Genomic DNA, 21275 nt, shown 5'->3' with positions numbered 1-21275 from the left:
GCTCCAACGACGGCTTCGCCCCGCGCGTTCTGTGGCTCTCCGTCCTGCGGCCGCTCCCTCACCTGTTCCCCTCTCCTCGCGCTCCTCCCTAACAGTCATTGCCGGGAGCTGGAGGAGCAGATCCGGTTGATGGACCAAAACTTGAAGTTCCTTGCTCAGGCTGAAGAAAAGGTACTAATCCTTCCCTCCCTCGAGCCCTGAGCTCCCTAACCAGATTTTTTCCCCCCCTTGCCCCTCACCTCTTAACGCCTTCAGGATTTCCTCTCTCCCCCCCCCCCCTTTCCTTTCCTGCTTCTCTGCTCGCTCTCCTCTCGCTGACTCGGCTCGTTTTTTACTTCCCGTCAAGCAGGGGGCCGGGGGGCCGCCCCTTCGGCCCGGCCGGCTTCTTCCGAAAGGGCGTCGAGGTGCAACGGGTTCCTCCCGAGGCCGGATCCAGCACTACAGGCAGCTTTGCACGCCCCCGCCGTCTCTGCAGCTTGCAGGCCGTGTGGCCTTGTGCCGTCTCCCCCCCCCTCCCCTCGTGCTGAAGGCTGTGAGATTGCTTCCCTCCGGCCCTCTGCGTGCCATGCTTTCTTGAAGAGAATGACAAAGGGGAAGCTTTTACGGACGTTGGGCCTGCCCCCAGGGCTCTTTCCCCGCTATCCACGGAACAGCATCCAAAGCGGGGAGTCGTGCCCGGGAAGCACCGTTGTGGCTGCAGGAGGCATCTGACTTCAACTCCAGCTGTGCGGGAAGGGCCCACTCTGCATTGGCCCCTCGTGACCCTCAGATCACGCCACATTGGCAGAGCAGTTGCCGGTCCTTCAGAACATCCCGGGTTCAGCTCCCAGCTGCAAGGTTTAAAAGAGTTGAGTAGGAGGCGATGTCAAAGACTTCCGCCTGAGGCTCCGGAGACGACCTGCCACGGTCCGAGGGTCAGATTTAGGGTTGTGCGATTCGTGTAGCCAGCGCTACACTGCGGGGGGAGGGAGGCACGGGCGCACCAGTTGATGCACATACGCAGGTGTGGAGTTCTGCACCTGCGTGTGTGTGCCCAACGGCGCGCCCACACCTCCCCCTGCGGTGCGGTGCTGGCTGCGCCGGGTGCGAAAGGACGCTTCGGCTGCTAAATCGCACAACCCTAGTCTGATTTGATAGAAGGCGACAGCATAGGTTCTGAAGGGAGCAGCCATACCTCAGTGGTGGAGGATCTTTTTGGGATGCAGAAAGTCCCGGATTCTGTCTGGAGCATCTCCAGGTAAAAGGAGCAGGATGGACCCAAGGAAGTGCTACTTTCCCCAAGCAGCGGTTAAAATGGGGGAGTTGCTGCTAGAGGATGTAGTGATGGCCACAAGAATAAGCAGCTTGAGAAGGCGATTAAGAGAAGCACGGGGGATGTGTCTATCAGTGGCTACTGGTCAGGGTGACTGAGGGGAACTGCCACATTCAGAGGCACTTAGTCTCTGAATCCCAAAGCCAGGAGGCAATGTCATAAGAAGGCCTCCCTGCCTGTTGCTGGCCCTGCAGAGGGACTGGCTGGCCCCTGGGTGAGGCAGGAGGCTGGACTGGAGGGACCCTCCCTGGTCTGACCCAGCAGGGCTCTCCTGTGTCCTTATGAGGGGAAGGCCTCGCCCTCCCTGCCCTGTGGCTGGCCCTGCAGAGGGACTGGCTGACCCCTGTGTGAGGCAGGAGGCTGGACTGGATGGATTCCTTGTGTCGTCCATTTTTGCAACAAAGGACCCTTGGGGTGGCTGCTCACACAGCCAGTGCAGGGTTTCTTGTGCTTCTTTGGTTTTACATGGCTTCTTCCCATGCAGGACTGCTAGATAGCTAATGCCCAATGTCAGACATGTAGCCCAACTCTATGTCTTGAAAGGCTTCCTACAATTTTTAGAAGTCTTGTGCCACATTCCGTAACGGTTCCAATGGTCTAGTTGGCCACTAGATGTTAAATCCTGTGCAAAATACGGCCTAATGGCCGTTTCCTGGCGTCCTTGACTCCTGCCCCGTCAGAAACCTTCAGGCTACCTTTTTGCCTACCTCATGAGATGCATAGCAGGGCCATGTCTGCAGAATGTGGGTTCCTATACAGCAGGGGAATGGAAGGAAAGCAGATGCGTTTAGAAATAGCCCAGAAGCCACTGCGCAAGGGTTTGACCCAAATGGAGGGAAACTGGGCACTTGGCTGGTGTCCAGCCGCTCTTCTCCCTCTTGAGCTATATCTTCGCCACACACCTCCGCAGAGTTACTATCCTTGCAGTGAGGGCTAGAAGCCTAGTTGTTGTTTTTTTTTGAAGCGCTAGTCCTTGAACTCACCACCGTGGTGATGCCTCAATGGCCTGACTACACACCCGGCAAAGCAGAGCGTGGGGCCGGTGCCTGTAGCCCTGGGTCCCCCGTAGAGACGGTCCCGTTGCTGGCCTCCATCGCCCGATGTTCACTGCAGTCTCTCCATTCCATTCATTCACTCTCTTCTCTCTTTTCTCCTGTCCTCTTTGGTTCCTGCCCTTCCCTTCCCTCCCCCACCCACCCCACTCCTTTTTTTTATTGTTTTGGTCTCTCCCCCTTTCCCCTCGCAAACGTTTTGCAGTAAGTGCTCAGAGCTGGAAGAAGAGTTGAAGAATGTCACCAACAATCTCAAGTCTCTTGAGGCTCAGGCTGAAAAGGTAGGGCGTCTTCCTCACGGCCTGCCAGGGGCAGCTCTGGGGCCAGGAATTGTTCCGGAGGTTCTCCCTTGGAAACTGGCAGCGCTGTACACGGGCTGAGTGCAAGGGGAGGGGGGAACTGCCTTTGGTGCCAGAACGAAGCATCTGCTTTCCATACTGAGAATCCCCCCCTCTCCCAGCCCAGATTTTACCCATTAATATCTCCAGTTAGGGATATCTCTGGCAGCGGGAGAGCAACTCCCAGGAAATAGTTAAGAAGACCTATTAATATAAAAGGTAAAGGTATCCCTTGTGCAAGCACCGGGTCATGTGTGACCCTTGGGGTGACGCCCTCTAGTGTTTTCATGGCAGACTCAATGCGGGGTGGTTTGCCATTCCCTTCCCCAGTCATTACCGTTCACCCCCCAGCAAGCTGGGTCCTCATTTCACCGACCTCGGAAGGATGGAAGGCTGAGTCAACCTTGAGCCGGCTGCTGGGATTGAACTCCCAGCTTCATGGGCAGAGCTTTCAGACAGCATTTCTGCTGCCTTGCCACCCTGCGCCACAAGAGGCTCTATTAATATGGCTTGCTGTAAAGCAGGGGTGGCCATGCTGTGGCTTTCCTGTTGTCCGTGGACCACAATTCCCATGAACCTGTGCTAGCAGAGCCTTATGGGAATTGTCGTCCATGGAGAGCCAGAGTTTGGCCACCCCGGCTGTAAAGCAATGTTTTGTCTCTTTCGTGCCAGTGCTGTAGTTACGCCCAAAGGCGGATTTTGGGGGAGATGGCCACCTGAACGGGGAGATTTTTAATAGCTCCAGACACCTCACTGAAAGCAGGTAACTGCTAGGATGGATTTATTTCTCAATCCTACATCTCCCCTGCGGGGGAGTTCCAACTGATAGGTGAATCCAGGTGGGGCCCATCCATTTGGCGTCCCCCGGGTTCTGAAAACAAGAAGTCAGCTGAGTATCAGACAGCAATTTACCAGCATGTTTGAGCCTCCCATTTTTTAGATACCGTTTTCTCCCCCCCCCCCTTTGTTTTTGCATTTTTTCCTCTCCATTTATAAATTTAACAAGAAAGAGAAGAGTGGAAAAAAGGGGGTGGATTTGATATGCCGTGGGAAATATGCTTTACGCCTCCAGTTCCCACTAAAAGTCCTCGCAAGGCACGGCCCAGCAGTGGGGCTGCAAGGATCCATGGCTGCTTTTGATTTGATCTTCTTGCGATGGTGGAGGGCCTGGTGGCCTGAACGCCCCGCAGATGAAACCAAAGCAGAAGTGTAAGCTGGTTGCTTACACACAGGAAGTAGGTAGAACGCGCTAGGGCAAGGGTGGCCGAACGGCGACTTTCCAGATGTCCATGGACTACAATTCCCATGAGCCCCTGCCAGCATCGTGCTGGCAGGGGCTCATGGGAATTGTAGTCCGTGGACATCTGGAGAGTCACTGTTCCGCCACCCCTGCGCTAGGGTGTTTACTACTGTGACTAGGACCACTGGTGTCATGGCTAGAGTGCAGGATTGTAATCTGGGGCAACCCAGGTTCAAATCACCGAACCAACATGACTTGCATTACCCGAATTACTTGCATTTCAGCAAACATCCTGAAAATACGTTGTAAATGTTTATACTATATATTTCTGAGTTTCCTCTTGTTGATGCTGTAGTCTCTTAGGCTAATTCAGATGGCCGCTTAGGGATTCACTGCCTGGCCTGTGGGTTAGTCCCAGCCTGTTGGCCAAATCTGCTACCTAGGGCGTTTCATGTGCCAGACAGGGAGAATGAAGGCTGTGTCTCAGTGGTAAATCCTCTTCTTGGCATGCAGAAGGTCCCAGGTTCATCTCCAGTTGAAAGGATCAGGCAGCAACTGATGTGGAAGACCTCTGCTTTAGCCCAAGGAGAGCGACTGCCGGTTTGGGTGGGGGCCTTGACTCAGTGGGAGAGCCTCTGCTTGGCATGCAGAAAGTCACAGGTTCAATCCCCGGCATCTCCAGTTAAAAGGTCCGGCTGTGGGTGATGACTCTGGAGACTTCCAGGGATGGCCCGGGGCTCAGCAGCAGAGCCTCTGCTTGGCCTGCGGAAGGTCCCCGGTTCAATATCTGGCATTTCCAGGTAAAATGAACAGAGAGCAGGTGATGTGAAAGACATCCATCACCTTCCAGAGAGGAGGCCTTCCTTCGATGAAAGGAGGTTTAGCGAAAGGGAGCCCTAGGCTTCAAGGTGGGTCGAGCTTCTCCATGCTCTTTGGCCTGTGGATAGATTAGAGAGTGCTAGATTCCAAGGTCTTGGACCTTTCTGGTACGTTTGTGCTTCTCCCAAGAGACTGGCCAGATAGGACTTCCTTTCTAAAAGAAAAAGAGTAGTTTTTCTACGGGGGTTTGCTACTGTTGAATGGGCTGTGACGCTCAGGGCCTCAAGACCCATTTCTTCTCTGTCTCCAGTACTCCCAGAAAGAGGACAAGTATGAAGAGGAGATCAAGATCTTGACTGACAAGCTGAAGGAGGTAAGAGAGTGCGGGAGAAGGGTGGCAGACTCTCTGGCGGTCACCAAGAGCGTGTGTGTGCACGCTAGAGCAGGGGTAGTCAACCTGTGGTCCTCCAGATGTCCATGGACTACAATTCCCATGAGCCCCTACCAGCATTTGCTGGCAGGGGCTCATGGGAATTGTAGTCCACGGACATCTGGAGGACCACCGGTTGATTACCCCTGCGCTAGAGGGAGGAGGGGCCATTGAGGCCCGAAGTCTCCAGGTCCCAGCTCCAGCAGCGCTGTCCCTTTGCGTCATTCGTAGCCAGCCTGGTTGGTTCCCTGACTGGTTTCTCCTCCTCCTCCTCACAGGCTGAGACTCGGGCCGAGTTTGCAGAGAGATCAGTAGCCAAGCTGGAGAAGACCATCGATGACTTGGAAGGTAGGTTAAGGCAGAGAAGCCAAAGGGGTGTCTGTCGGGGGCCGCTCTGCTGGCGTTCAGAGCTGTGCTGTGAATGTCAATGAATGACTTACGTGACGGAATGGAGCAACTGACAAGTGCTTCTCTACCCTGTGACTATGAGTGGCCAAGCTAGTTCTTCCCAATACTGATTTGGCCCCGGAAAGGAACATTCTATACCCATGATGCCCTGGGCAGGGGTGGCCAAACTGTGGCTCTCCAGATGTCCACGGACTACAAGTACCATGAGCCCCTGCTGGCAGGGGCTCATGGTGATTGTAGTCCGTGGACATCTGGAGAGCCACATTTTGGCCACTCCTGCCCTATAGAATCTGAAAAAACCCCGAGAAAAGCTACCATTCCCGCCCCATATACAGGTTCTTTGTGCTGTGATCTTTTTGGTTTCTGAATGATGAGTAGTTGTAAGCTTGGGAGTGTGTGTGTGTGTGTGTGTGGAGGGGGGGTCCATCTCCAGATGTTTCCCCCTACTGTGTCAAAATCCAGGTGTGACTGAGTCCACGCTTACAGGTGCGGAAGAATGAGATGTTGTAGAATGCACTTCAGTACCTGAGCTGTAAGCAGAGGCATCAGAGTTTGAAATCTCCCCTATGTTTAAAAGAGGCCCCCTGCAAGTAGAAAACCAGCACTGCAAGCAAAGTGGAGGGGTAGCCCCTTTCTCCCTGCGGTGCTAGCTTTCTATTTGCGAGTTCTTTTGTGTGAAGGAATGTTCAAACACTGCAATCTGCCCTTACGTCCTAGACAAGACCATTGTGCTGCATCAGAAAAATTACCCATGCAAGTTATAGTCGTGACGCAAATTCTCCTCCTACCTATGCATTTCCCTTTACTACCTATACACTAGTGCCTTATTTTAGCCTTAAGCCTCTTGGGGGAGGCACAAGAGGTTGTTGAAGAATTCCACTTTAATCTGCTTGGAAAACTTCAATAAATGCCTCTTCTGTGCCAGTAGGAAATCGTATCCCAAGAGTACCGCAGGAAGAATACGTTAAGGCATTCATTGCATGTCAGGTCCTGCTCTCCTACAGTTTCATTTATATGAGGCCTTCCGGGGGATTCAGGAGTCCCCAACCTTTTTTGAGCCTGCGGACCTATCTAGAATTCTGATGCCACCTGGTTCAGCAACAAAATGGCCGTCACGGGAGGGCGGAGCCAGCTGCAAAATGGCTGCCGCACTTCAACTTCAGCAGCACAGTGCCGGTCGTTATGCTGTGGCATCAGCTGCTTCCAAAGCAGCCTTTAAAAAAATCTGCACAGCTGATCCGATCTGCCCTTGTCAGTCACAGAACCTTTGCCCGGCAAGAGCTCTTCCAGGTCCCACATCCTAACGCTCGGCGAGCCAGGTTGGGGACCCCTGAATTATAAGCTGTTGCTGTATGGCCAGATTGGCCAAACTGTGGCTTTCTAGCTGTCCGTGGACTACAGTTCCCATGAGCCCCTGCCAGCATGTGCCATTAGATTTTTTGCCCCAATGCTTGGGAGCAAAGAAATACAAGCATCCATTCAAGACAGGTCCGCTGCAAAGGGCATCTGCCTCCCTCGGCGTCCTCACCCACCCCCCTCAAATGTTTTTTTCAGAATGAGTTAAATGATAGAATTATGGCTGAGCTCTACTCTGTGGGAACGTGGAGGGCTCTACCCAGACAGCCCCTCACTAGAGATCAGAAACTCAAGGCACAAGATCTGAGTCTCGAAAAGGTGGGGTTTGCCTATTGAATCTCTAGCTCGGAACCGCATTTGTAGGGGCTCACAGGCAGGAGTTGTAGACTGGACCCCGAAGGCTGAGCCACAAACATCTGCTAAGGTTAAACTACAAATGTGTATTATTAAGCACACCTTAAAACAACAGTAAAGCAAAAGGATCACAGCCTGTGCAATTCTGCAGGTATAGTCTCAATGGTTGCAGGTGGGGTGGTCCTGCGTGGGTGGGAGCTAATTAATTTGTATTTATTTTTGAAGCTTTGATAGTAAATTTCAATTTATGGCGCTTTAAAATCAATGGGATATTCTCTAGTTTTTTATTATCCCCCCCCCCCCCGAAAAAAAAGAAATCCACCCTCAATTATTTGCAGTTCTTTATCTGAAAGGGTTTTAGAACATGGCCGGAAGTTTAGAAGTGGTAAGTGTCAAATCTGGAGCAAATACCCACAAAGTTAGATAACAAGTTTAAATCGCTTCTCACAAAGTTTTCTGAAGCCATTCATAATCAGGAGTCAATAAAACCAGAACATAATTTTCTAATTGTAGAACCTAAAAAAGGCAACTTAAAAACATTCCACCAATGATCATCATTGAACAACAGTGAGGGCATCACAAAATGCTTAAAAAAACCACATAGGACCAGTCCAGCGATCATACAACCAGAGAAGATCGAAAGGGCAGGAATTAAAGGGAATGACAAAAAGTGAGTCTTCTCAAAGGGGCCCAGGAACCTGGAGTCCCAAAACCCTAATAGAGTGATGGATGAAAGGGGTTTGGGCTGGTTACTGGAATGATGGCTGACTGGGGATATTTTCACAGTCCGAATAGTTCAGCAGTGGAATGGGCTGCCTAAGGAGGTGGGGAGCTCCCCCTCACTGGCAGTCTTCAAGCAGCAGCTGGACAGATCCTCATCCTGGATGCTCTAGGCCAGGGGTAGTCAACCTGTGGTCCTCCAGATGTCCATGGACTACAATTCCCATGAGCCCCTGCCAGCAAATGCTGGCAGGGGCTCATGGGAATTGTAGTCCATGGACATCTGGAGGACCACAGGTTTGACTACCCCTGCTCTAGGCTGATCCTGCCTTGAACAGAGGGTTGGAAGAGTTAAAGTGACCTAGTATTGTAGTCAAAACCGAATTTGTTAGCATGTTTGAAAAGGTCACGCTATCCCCATTTCCCCCCATGTTCCACTGAAGGCGAAAAGATTACATAGCAAACAACATTTCTTAAATGGAGAGAAGAAAAAGAGATCAGATCTTGGTCTCCAATACAAAGCCAATTTCCAGTAACTGTATGATCAGTTAGAACAAGGGTAGTCAAACTGCGGCCCTCCAGATGTCCATGGACTACAATTCCCAAGAGCCCTTGCCAGCATTCGCCAGCGAATGCTGGCAAGGGCTCCTGGGAATTGTAGTCCATGGACATCTGGAGGGCCGCAGTTCGACTACCCTTGAGTTAGAAGGTTGCAACTATTTCCTACACATAAACTTTTCTGAGGGGCTCCAATGGCACCCCCTGAGAACTACCAGTCTGATCTTTGCAGGGAGCTCAGCTCAATCTAGCAAGAAGCTCTGGCCTGAATACAGTTTGGGGGGAAACGACCCCTGAGATCTCAGTGTCTTGTAAACCCTCTCAAAGTACTTAGCAAAGCAGTGCATAACAAAATCATCAGTTGCAGCCGCCTGTAGGGGCCTGTTCCAAGTGGCACATAAAGCCAGGAAGAAAACAGATTATTTCCGCACAGCGAAACAACAAAGGAAGAAAAACAGCCTGGGTATCCAGAAACTCATTGAAGGCACTCAGACCTCTTTCAGAACGTGGAAGATTCCCCATCACCCGCTCCTGCATAGCAGTTCCTGTTCATTTATTCTCCAGAAAGTCTCTTTCCGTTCGTTCCACCTCTTAATCTGGGACAGGGACTCTTCTCCTCCTCCTCCCCCCCCAGCCCAAGAAACCACAGAAGGCAGAGATCTGTTTCTTCCTGACGTGAATCCTGTAATAATTTCCAGCCATGGTGAGGTACATCCCCCCCCCCCAAAGCCACACTGAATGCCACTCATAGCAACCCGACGTCCGCAGATGGAACTCGGCTGGTGGCTTTCCTGCCGTCTGGCAAATCGGGCCCAAGCTTTCCGTTGTGGTCAGCCCTCCAGCGTGCCCCAAACTCGAAAACGAAAGCCGTGCTGTGGGCGCTGTCTCTCCCCCTTTCCTCCCCTCCCCACCCCTTTGTCGCTGCTGTGCCTGACGTGCGGATCGCCCTCCCTCTCCGTTCCCTTTCTCTAGATGAGCTGTATGCTCAGAAACTGAAGTACAAAGCCATTAGCGAGGAGTTGGACCACGCCCTCAATGACATGACTTCCATGTAAATAACAGTGCCTGGGCAGCGGGGGGGGGGGGGGGCAGTGGCTTGCGTGTTGCTCTCCGCTTGCGTGTGTCTTTGTGTGCGGTGGCAAGGGGTGGGGAGTGACCGCTGAGCGGGCGCTCGGCTGAGGCTACGCTGCTGACTTGCCAGTTTTGTTTTCCCCGCTGCCTTTTGGGTCAGCATTCCTTATCGACACAAAAGGAGACTTACGATACGGAGTGAGTTTCGTCAAGGAAAGGTCCCTGGTGCATTTTGATGCCTGTGGCCCGAACCCGCCGAGAAGAAAAGAGGGTCGGTCCACTTTGCCATCTCAGTTGTCCCACGGGCCTGTATTTATTCCCATCCTTTATAAACCGCCTTTGTCCCCCCAAATGGGAGACCGGAAGTGGCTTGCCTTGTTTTTCTGTGTTATTCGCACAGCAACCCTGCGGTGCGGGCTGGGTTTGAGGAGGCTGAATTCCTGCCTTCTGCAGGGGGGTTGGACTAGATGACCCTGTAGGTCCCTTCCGACTCGGTGATTCTGTGGCTGCTTCCGAACGTACAGTTTAGATTGTAGATAATCCACATCACCGGGGCTCGAGGCAGATTGCCAAGAGCGAGTCCATACGGTCGACAAAACTAGGCCGCTCAATAAACAGGGTTGTAGCAGTCCGGCCAGAAATCAAACAGATAGAACTGAAGGGCCGAATCATCGCCTGAGCGCTAACGTGACACAGTAAATGGTGCAAAAACCACACCTCACTTGCAGTAAGGATGGCAGCTACACAGCAGGTGTTCTGATCAACATTCCCTTTGTCAGCCAGCTCCCCTGGAGAGAGGCTGCCCAGCCCAAAATGCACGGGGACTTTGATAAATCTTGGGACGTCACATTCTGGACACCAAACAGTCTTCTCGTTGTGTTGGCTTTTGAGGGACCTTTCCATCGGCACCTTCTCTTCTGAGCACCCTGACGCTGCCGCAGGCCCACCAGCGGTCTCTCGGGTTTGTTCGGAACATTTGTCCACTGCAGGGTTGGATCCCTTCTCCTGGGGCTCCCCTCCAGCCTCCCCCAAGCCCAGTTTCACAGAGACTGAGGATTTGAGCTGCGCTGTATGTATGTTTGTGGAAGGCGTTTGGTTTGAGGGCCACAGGAGGAGGTTATTTGCTTGAAATGTTTGGCTTGACATAACCAGCTGCTCGAGGCCTTGCGCTTGGTTTGTGGATTTGATCTTAACCGTCCTCCCATTCGCCGAATGCCCCTCTTCCAATCTCCTGGCTTGCTTTTTCCCCCCCTCCAAGACTTTCTGTGCCTGAGCCCTTTGGACTGCCTTAAACCTGGTATCTTTGTTGTTTTTCTTTCGTTCATACAGATAAGATTTGTGATTCCAGAATACCACTTAAATGGCTTGGCCTCTGCACCTTCTCTCTTTCTCTCTCTCTTTTCTCCACTGTGTCCACCCTTTCCCATTGGCCGAAGTCCCTCTCTTCCGGGCTGCACACGCACCCCTCTCCGGGCAGCCCGGGGAAGAACCGTCCTCCATGCCCTGGGGCCGTGCGTGACCTCACCAGTAGCCAGAGCCCTCTCCGCCCCTCCCCTTCCAGCCACCCCGCACTGTGTCCAAAACAAAGCCGTCTTTGTGACCTCCAACGTGCCGGAGTCTGCTGGGTGTGGAAGCGCTGCTGCTCCGGCAGTACAGCTGTGGAAGGCAGGGGGTGGGGCGGCGGGGAGGGTGCCGGGCTCCCGTCTACATAGCTGACAGGACCTGGACCGCCTCCCTGTCCTGCCGGCGCCGCACAGCAAGAGATGGCATCGAAGGGACACGCAGCTGGGATTGGGTGTGTCCCGGCAACGCACCGATGTAGCGTGTCTCGCCCTGTGTCACTTTTACCAACCAGTTTGTAAACACTGGTCGAATGTAATACACTCTGCACTAAAAAATGGGCAGCCCTGGTTTTGGATGTTTTTTCCCCCCTCTCCACCCACCTCTAAACAGCCTCTTTGTACTCTGGGTCCTGGTCCCCACTGTTGTGGGCGGACGCTCCCAATTGATGAAACACGGGTCTCAATGGGTGGTTCCATCTGCACCAGGGTTTCGTAAAACCCTGGCGTTTCTTGACAGCCCTGGAAGGGTTTGCCAAATGGGTGGAAGTTCATTTGTTTTTAATATATATTTTTAGAAGTGTTGAAGTGTATTTATTGGGTGATCTGACCGTATATAGTCGTGTTGACCTGCCTTCCCCTCCCGGAATGGCCAATGAGGGGGTGGGAAGGGGAGGGACCCCAGATGAGCCTTTATGCCAGGGGTAGTCAAACTGCGGCCCTCCAGATGTCCATGGACTACAATTCCCAGGAGCCCCCTGCCAGCGAATGCTGGCAGGGGGCTCCTGGGAATTGTAGTCCATGGACATCTGGAGGGCCGCAGTTTGACTATCCCTGCTTTTTGCGGCTACGTACCCCAACCACGTTCTGCACAATCGCTACACTTCTGGGCTGTTTTTGAAGCACAAAGAAAGTTTCCTGGGTTTCTCAGTGGTAAAAAAGTCAAGAAAAGCTGATCTAAACACATGATTAAAAAAATCCCCCTTGGGATTTGCCACACGGGTGCTTTGCCAAATCCAGGCCATGGAGGGGAGCTCAACAATCGGCTGTGGCTCAGTGGCACAGCAGCTGCTTGGCATCCAGGAGGTCCCCGGTTCAATCCCCGGTATCTCCCGGTGCTATGAGATGTGAAAGACTTTGGCCCCGAGGCTTAGGAGCGTCGCTGACCTTGATGGGCCGAGGATCCGATTCAGGATAAGGCAGCTTTGTAGGTTCGAAACAGAAAGAGGCATGAAGCTCGTAGGCGAATGTCGTGGACACGGGGGCCTGTGTGGACAGCTGAACAGCATTTCTGAGTGTTCAGGAGACCTGTCTCTGAATGCCTGAAGCTTGCGGGGGGGGGTAATGAGGGGTCCTGTGCAAGAACTCCCTGGAGCAGGGGTAGTCAAACTGCAGCCCTCCAGATGTCCATGGACTACACTCCCCATGAGCCCCTGCCAGCAAGCGCTGGCAGGGGCTCATGGGGAGTGTAGTCCATGGACTTCTGGACGGCCGCAGTTTGACTACCTCTGCCCTGGAACATCCCGCCATTCTTCTTGGAAGCGCGGTGCCAGTCTGCGTGAGTCCCAGCTCCATCTCAGCTGGACAGCTTGTTTTGGAAGTTAGGTGTGCTTGAAAGATGGGCTGACTGATCTCCTTGATGACTGCTGAAACGAGACTGCGCTGTGCGTTAAACCCAAAGGCGTTGCAGCCCTCCTGTCTGTCTGCTGCACAGAATGAAAGCTGGATCTCATTTCCAAAAGGACGTGGGCAAAATAGAGAGGGGGCAGGGGAGAGTGAGGATGATCCAGGGCCCTTTGAGGAATGGCTGAGGGACTTGGGCATGTTCAGCCTGGAGAAAAGGAAGCTGAGAGGGGACAGGATGGCTCTCTTGAAGGACCTGAAAGGCTGTTCCTTGGAGGAGGGCAGGGAGTGTTTCCTGTTGGCAGCAGAGGAGAAGACCTGCAGAAATGGGTTTAAACTATGTGTAGAACGGTACCAGCTGGATATTTGGGTGGGTGGGGTGGGGATTTTAGCAATGGAATGAGCTGCCTAAGGAGGTGGGGAGCTCCCCTTCTCTGAAGGTCTTCAAGCAGCAGCTGGACAGAGACTGATCCTGGGTTCTTCAGGCAGATCCTGCATTGAACAGGGGTTTGTACTCAATGGCAGGGCCCCTTCCCACTCTAGGATTCTGTTCTTTTTGACACCAACGGTGACACTTCCCGTTCAGCAAGCTAACCCCAGATGCAGGGGACTCAGGCTTTTTATGCAGGGTGGGGATTACTGTCTGCAAGCTACCTCTCCCAGATTCTGGTTTTCAGAGCAATTGCCTGGTTCTGAGATAGGCTAGCTATTTGCCTCTCTATGGCTTGCAAAAAACCTCCTGCTATTGAAAAATTGGGAAGCAGAAGGAGGGGGGGATGGCTCCCACAGCAGCAATCTAGGGATTTTCTCATGCGTCTGTGGTCTTTACTGTAGAGATAAGGGGAAATCATAGAATCATAGAGTTGGAAGGGGCCATACAGGCCATCTAGTCCAACCCCCTGCTCAACAATTTAGTGTGTCAGCCTGGAAGTGACATCACAAGGTCCGAGGGAACCACCCTCAGAACCTCCTTTCATTGGCCAATGCTGCTTCATGGTAGCCTTGATGTAAGAGGGCAGGAAGCTTTTCTGGACCTCCTTCGCCTGAACTACCTTGATTCATGCTATTAAATTAGTCCCATCCTGCAACCTGTGATGTGTCAGTCACAGGCCTGAAAAGGCAGTGAGCTTCAAACATGAGCCCGGTGCTTTTCCCCGCTGTCGGATAACCATGTTTAGCCACATGTGAGATTGGCATGGCTTCACACAGTTCTGCCTTGCACAGCCCCAGGAGACAAAATGAAGCCCTTGTGCTCTTTCCACCACACCAACCTTGTGTGCATATCACGTTCATCTGTACGTTTCAAGGTTGCAAACTGAAGCAAAAATGTCTGGAAGAGGCTGTTTACCACGCGGTCGAAGACAACTCAAGAAAGGCCTGGGGAGGTACACAGGAGCATGTACAGCTCCCATCACACAAGACTATAGTGGCCCAATGCTGTTGACTCTGTTCTAGTTCATCTCTGTGTTGGGGTCACCAAACAAAGCACAACGATGACGCACGACATCCAGAACCTGCCGTTGTCTAGCAGTTCAGTGTCTTGACCCTGCTACTGTCCAGGGGATTAAGTCCTGTGGATCATAGAATCATAGAGTTGGAAGGTACATCCTGGGTCAATCTAGTCCAACCCCCTGCACTGGCAGTCTTCAAGCAAAGGTTGGTTGCACACTTTTCTTGGATGCTTTAGGATGCTTAGGGCTGATCCTGTGTAGAGCAGGGGGTTGGACTAGATGGCCTCTATGGCCCCTTCCAACTCTATGATTCTATGACTATGCAGGACACTCACATCCCAATCGCTCATCTACTGTAATCTGCCACCCCTTTGCCTTCCCAGAATCAGCCTCTCCGTCAGATGTCTATCCAACCTCTGTTTAAAAATTTCCAAAGATGGAGAACCCACCACCTCCTGAGGAAGGATTGCCCCCCCCCCCCCGGTCTCCTTCCCGCTCCAGTTGTGTCTGAGAGGCTGGCTTCATACGCATAGGCAGTCATGTTCCAGAAACCAATTCCCCTCCCTGACATTGGGGGTCTGAATTCTGAAACTTTGAAGCTTTGGCAGGTGGAGTCCTGAGACTGTACAAGCAGCTCTCATCAGTGTGTGCTTGCGTGCATGCGTGGGGGGCATGGCCTGATGTGTTTGCTGGCTTGGCAGGAGAGGATATTACTCTAGACGTGACCTTTTTCACTAGCCCACTGCATATCTGCCCATTCTCTACGCCATTGTGGCGCCGCAGGAGGCGCCACGGTTGCCTACTTCTTGACAGAAAGTGTAACACCGCCGTTTTCAAAAGGTGGGTGGAGACACATGGGGCTTTTGCCCAGCGAGAATTTTGATTGGCTAGTGGGGATTTGATTGATGGTACAGACATATCCCCAGTGTAGCTTTGGCAGCAGCTGCTGCCGCTGCTCCAAGGTCTGTGCTACGTGACTGGAGGTAAGCTGTGGCCACTGTCCCCTCCAGGCTGCACATGTGAGCGGCCGTTCATTACCACAGGAAGCCCCCCCCTCGGAAGCAGTCTGGAGCCAGGCCAGGTCTTGCCCGTTTGGAGATCACGGCGTATATTGTTATATAGAGAAATACAATAGTCAAAATCAGATTAAAATTTTAAGTCGGCTTAAAATGAGTTAACACAGTTTAAAATAGCAGCAGGCACAATCCATATTCAGAGTATCCCTTTGGCATTCTCCCCCAGAGGCCAGGCTATGATCCGAGGCTTCTTGCACAGATCAGTAGACGGGTATAGAATCATAGAGTGGGAAGGGGCCTCCTGGGTCATCTAGTCCAACCTGCTGTACTTTGCACGACACTCACAACCCTATCGCTCACCCACTGTCACCTGCCACCCCCTTGAGACAGGTGGGACCTGGTAGATCTCAGCAGTTGTGTTCAGCCCAGGGTGTGTGTACTGCTTTGCTTGGGGGGGTGGTTAGAGGAAACTCTGGTTATGGCAGCCATTTTGTGGCTGCACAAACTGAGCGGCGTCAAAATGCCATCGGGCCCACAGACTGGAAAAAGGTCAACCAGGAAATAAGTGGGGTATTCTAAGCTGAAAGAGAGGGGAGCTTGGGCGCGTATTGTTGTGTCTCCCCCAGGATCGTCCTGAAATGTTGCCTTCATAGCAAAGATCGTTTTTGAGTGTGTGCGGCAGGACTTCCTGTCCTGGAGTTGACATTGGATGGTATCCTTGTCATCTGGTGGCTGCCCAGATGGGACAGCCCTAGATTATTTGGGGCTATCCATGCCCAGTAGAGAGAACTTGTTTTCCATAGTCCATCTTGTTGGTTTTTCACTGCTCATTCATGCTGCTATAGAACTGTAAGAAAGTGCTGTGTGCAAGGATTCTGCATTTGTATGGATCTCGTCGATACTGGAGGAGGTGGAAGGGAAGTCGATTTTTACACCCAACATTTCTCTAGTGTAAAGATTCTTGAGGAGGTTTACGATTGCTCCATCTTCCTTTCCTCGCCAAAGACACTTTGTGACGTAGGTGGGGGCCGAGAGAGCTCTGAGAGAACTGGGACTGGCCCAAGGTCACCAAGCCGGCGTCATGTGTCTCAGAGCGGCTTACAGTTGCCTTCCCTTCATCTCCCCGCCACAAGTCCCTTGTGATGTACATGGGGAGGTTGCTCTGCAGGCCTCATGCAGAGGAGCCACACTTAACTACCAAATCTCACTAGCTAGCTAGAGGTTTAAAAAAGGTAAAGGTATCCCCTGTGCAAGCACTGAGTCATGTCTGACCCTTGGGGTGACGCCCTCTAGCGTTTTCATGGCAGACTCAATACGGGGTGGTTGGCCATTCCCTTCCCCAGTCATTACCGTTTACCCCCCAGCAAGCTGGGTGCTCGTTTTACCGACCTCGGAAGGATGGAAGGCTGAGTCCTTGAGCCGGCTGCTGGGATCGAACTCCCAGCCTCATGGGCAAAGCTTTTAGACGGCTGCCTTACCACTCTGCGCCACAAGAGGTTCTTTAGCTAGAGGTTTAGGGATGTTTTAAATTAAAATAAATTGAACACCCCAAATAAAAAGAAAAAAAAACCCAAATAAACACCCCAAATAACACCCCAAATAAAAAGGAAAAAAAAGGAATTACAATGGCATCAAGTCTAGCAATAAGACTCTTTTTAGTAGATCGGTGGTCTTTTTTGGGGGGGAGGGCTGTGTCACACTCCTCCTTTCCCCACAGTAGCTGGGAGCAGTGAAATACATTTTCTGGTTGATCGTTCCTTTTTTAAAAAACCAGATATCCCAAGTGACATCCTGTTTTGTTGCCTGTGGTCATTTGAGTGGTGGCTGAGTAGACATTGGGCTGAGCTAGAGGTGGCAGCTTTCTGAAGAGAAGGGCCATTTTTTTTTTTTGAACCATGCTTTTAATTACTCAACAGAGTCGCAAGGTGGCTTACAATTGCCTTCCTTCCCTCTCCCCGCAACAGACACCATGTCAGTTTTTGGTGTATTTTTGGTGGAGGGATCACTTGGGGCATGGAATTGGGGTCCCTGTGGGTGGGAAGGTAGTTGTGAATTCCTACATTGTGCAGGACTAGATGACCCTGGACCCATTGTGTTGGACTAGATGACCCTGAGCCTCTTGTGGCGCAGGGTGGTAAGGCAGCAGAATTGCTGTCTGAAGCTGTCTGCCCATGAGGCTGGGAGTTCCATTTTTGATCCATGACATGTGCTCCATGATGTGGACCCTCATAGGTCTTATGGATATACCAATGCACAATAATTTACACAAAGTTACGATCCCATATAGACAACATTATGAGCCTCTTGTGGCGCAGAGTGGTAAGGCAGCCGTCTGAAAGCTTTGCCCATGAGGCTGGGAGTTCGATCCCAGCAGCCAGCTCAAGGTTGACTCAGCCTTCCATCCTTCCGAGGTCGGTAAAATGAGGACCCAGCTTGCTGGGGGGTAAACGGTAATGACTGGGGAAGGCACTGGCAAACCACCCCGTATTGAGTCTGCCATGAAAACACTGGAGGGTGTCACCCCAAGGGTCAGACATGACCCGGTGCTTGCACAGGGGATACCTTTACCTTTAGATGACCCTGGAGGTCCCTTCCAACTCTACTAGTCTATGATCTTTCCATGGCTAGAGTCCGTTTGTCACTCCTGGGCTGTCCAGTCTCTTCTGTTCTTCTCCTTCCTTGCTTACTTTCAGTGTCGGATTCACAGGTTTCATATTCTGGGCAGGAGCAGTTGGCATGTGTTGGCACAGCAACATGCTGTGTCACGGTGAACAAGCAGGAAGACACCCACCCAGCTGACCAGACCTTCCTTCCACCTCGCTATCTCAGGCAGCCTAACCGCTTCCCCCTTGCTGCCTTCTCCTTAGAAAGCTGCATCGAAAAATTACGGGATGGTAGAATTAAGCAAAAGGTTAGCCCGTGGGGCACGTGGCAGGTTACAATTGTCCAACAACCCCACTAAAATCCTATTTAAACAGACATAAAAACATAAAAACAGTTTACATATACAAAACCCTTCGCTGACAACCTAGTATCTGGGGGGGGGGGGGAGGAAGGAAGAGGGCGCAGATGGAATTAGCCACCACCGTTTCTATGGGAGGGGCCCAGATCTACCTGGACTCCCACCCTCAACCATAAACCTGGCGGTCCCAAATTGGCACCTGTACGGGGCAGCAGCCACTCTGCCACAGCGTTTGCTTTGGAGGGATGTAAAAGTCCTGAGTAACTAATTGCTGAGGGTGGCCACGGAGATGGGTGGCCATTTTGTTGAAGAAGAAGAGTTGGTTCTTGTATGCTGATTTTCTCTACCTGAAGGAGTCTCAAAGCGGCTTACAGTCGCCTTCCCTTCCTCTCCCCACAACAGACACCCTGTGAGGTGGGTGAGGCTGAGAGAGCCCTGAGATTACTGAAGAAGAAGAAGAGTTGGTTCTTATATGCCGCCTTTCTCTACCCAGAGGAGTCTCAAAGCTGCTTAAAGTCTCCTTCCCTTTCCTCTCCCCACAACAGTCACCCTGTGAGGGAGATGGCCCCTGATATTACTGCTGGATCAGAACAACTTTTTCAGCACTATGAACAGCCCAAGGTCACCCAGCTGGCTGCATGTTGGGGAGGAGCGGGGAATGAAACTGCCCTGAGCATTAGAGGAGAGCAGTGTATAAATGTAATAAAGAAATAAAATTAATGAACCCGGCTCTCTGATAGAAGCTGATACTCTTAACTAGTACCCTAAGCTGGTTCTTGTTGCTCTTGCCAAGAGGCCCTTCAGGGCTGACAACATACTGTAGGAAGGAGTGAGGTTTTGTGAGCCACGGTTCACTTCTTTTTCATTGTATCTGAAGAAGGGAGCTCACGTAAGGTCATACCCTGCCACAGATTTAGAGAATGGCTGTGTTCCTCTGCCGTAGAATGGCTAGGAGAAAGGAGCTTCGACTCTCAAAAGCTCCCCCTACTCGAAAACCTTGCTCCAAGGTGCTTCTTGCAGAAAGGCAGCGTGGTGTAGCGGTTAAAAGCAGCAGCTCTTAACCTGGAGAGCTAGGCTTGATTCCCTGCTGCTCCACACGCAGCCAGTTGGGTGACCTTGGGCTTGTCACAGCCCTGATAGTGCTGTTCTGACCGAGCAGGAATATCAGGGCTCTCTCAGCCTCACCTACCTCACAGGGTGTCTGTTGTGGGGAGAGGAAGGGAAGGTGACTGTGAACCGCTTTGAGACTAGGGTTATGTGCTTCGGTGCGGTTTGGCCACCTCGGTGATCACCGAAGCCTGAGGCAGCCTGTTCTGCACCTGTGTGTGTCTGCCGTCTGACATGCACCGTCCCTCCTCTCTATGCCGTGGTGCTGGCCTCCTACGCGCCACTTCAGTGATTGCGGAGGTGGCTGAATTATGCTGAAGTGCTATTTGAGACCCCTTCGGGCAGGGAAAAGTGGGTTACAAAAAAACAACTCTTAGAGTCATAGAGTTGGAAGGGACTTCCAGAGTCATCTAGTCTGCATTGCACAATGCAGGAAGTCACAACTACCTGCCCACCCACATTGACCCCAATTGGCCCAAGTGACCCCCCTCCCCTCCCACCAAAAATCTCCAGAATTCAGCTTGGCCTGGAGGAAATTCACCTACCATCCCACAGTGGTGATCAGTAATTCCCTGGTTATGCAAGGAAGGGCCACAAAAAAACTGGCACATTCCTTTGTCCACCCACTCACAATCCCCTTTGCTCAAAAGATCCTAGATCAGGGGTGGCCAAGCTGTGGCTCTCCAGATGTCCATGAACTGCAATTCCCATCAGCCCCCATGCTGGCATCTGGAGAGCCACAGACAGGTTGGCCGCCCCTGTCCTAGATTGTGGCCCGTGTCACAGGGCTGGGACTCCCACGTTGGCTTCCTAGCTGCAGCTGGAGTTGGGTTTGCCCATTGGGGGCAAGGGCAGCCACTCTGGAGTGACACGGTGTTCTTGCACTGCCTTCTTCCTTTCAACTCCTGTAGGGCATTGGCTTTCCATGGATGGGTCATGGCCTGGCCAAAGGCAGAACGAGGGTGGGGGGGATTGTTCCGTGTGAATATAAGCAGGGTCTTGGGGGAGCGTCTGTCGGTGTTTTTTGCTTTCTGGTAAACTGGATATGCCAGTATTCCCCAGGGAGGCAGTAGCTCAATGATAAATCATCTGCTTGGCATGGGGATGGCCCCAGGTTAGAATCACAGAATCCTAAAAATGGATTGGGCCATAGAAGGCACCTCGTCCAGCTGTCCTCAACCCCTGGTCCGGAGACCGGTCCCGGTCCGTGGATCAGTCGGTACCGGGTCGCGGCTCCTCCTTGTCCTCCTCCCCGGCTGCTGCCTCGGGGGCTGCCCTGCCACTCTGCCGCCGGCTCACCTTTGCTGCTCTCCAGCGGCCGCCATGGCTGGGGCTCCCCCTCGGCATGGCACTGCATAGCTGCTGCTGGCAGCGCCCCCCAGCGGAGGCAGGAAGTCAGGGGCACTGGTGGGAAAGCAAGTGGAGCAGGGGCTCAGGCGGCCGCAGTGACATCCCTCGGCAAAAGTCTACCCTCCCCAGGCCTCAGTAAAATTGACAAGCGTTCACGGGTCCCCGGTAATAAAAAGGTTGGGGACCACAGAATAGTCCAACCCCCTTCTCAATGGCAGGATCAGCCTAAAGCATCCCATGAGGGGGAGCTCACTACCTCCTTAGGCAGTCAATTCCACAGAGGTGATGAGCTCCCCCTCATTGGTGATCTTCAAGCAGCAGCTGGACACTCATCATGACACCCGCCACGAGCCGTAAGGGAGTGGCGGGCAATAAATCGAAAGATAATAATAATACTAATAAATGGCTGTATGAGGCTGATCCTGCATTGAGCAGGGGGCTGGACTAGATGGCCTGGATGGCCCCTTCCTACTGATTTTATTATTCAATCCCTGCCCTTAAAAGGATTGGGCAGCAGGTGATATGAAAGCCCTCTGAATGAGACCCTGG

The 21275-nt window shown here is 52.3% G+C and overlaps 1 protein-coding gene across 14 annotated transcripts in view; it reads left to right on the top strand.

Annotated features, from left to right (window-relative positions):
• TPM3 (tropomyosin 3) overlaps nt 1–21275 on the top strand; it is an 89621-nt gene that overhangs the window by 63266 nt on the left and 5080 nt on the right. For 4 of the 14 annotated variants that reach the window (XM_077321481.1, XM_077321550.1, XM_077321515.1 and 1 more), the window contains 3 exons: nt 2570–2645; nt 5072–5134; nt 5470–5539. In XM_077321481.1, the coding sequence (XP_077177596.1) occupies nt 2570–2645; nt 5072–5134; nt 5470–5539 (209 nt within the window). Of the gene's footprint in view, nt 1–95; nt 172–2569; nt 2646–5071; nt 5135–5469; nt 5540–9559; nt 9639–10987; nt 11041–21275 lie in introns of those variants that run through there. The other 10 variants (XM_077321471.1, XM_077321541.1, XM_077321508.1 and 7 more) reach the window with 4 other exon arrangements.

The sequence above is a fragment of the Paroedura picta genome, chromosome 1, assembly GCF_049243985.1.
Source record: "Paroedura picta isolate Pp20150507F chromosome 1, Ppicta_v3.0, whole genome shotgun sequence".
In the NCBI taxonomy this organism is placed as follows: Eukaryota; Metazoa; Chordata; class Lepidosauria; order Squamata; family Gekkonidae; genus Paroedura; species Paroedura picta.
Note: the sequence above shows the minus strand (reverse complement) of the source record. Positions and strands in the feature narration are given on the sequence as shown.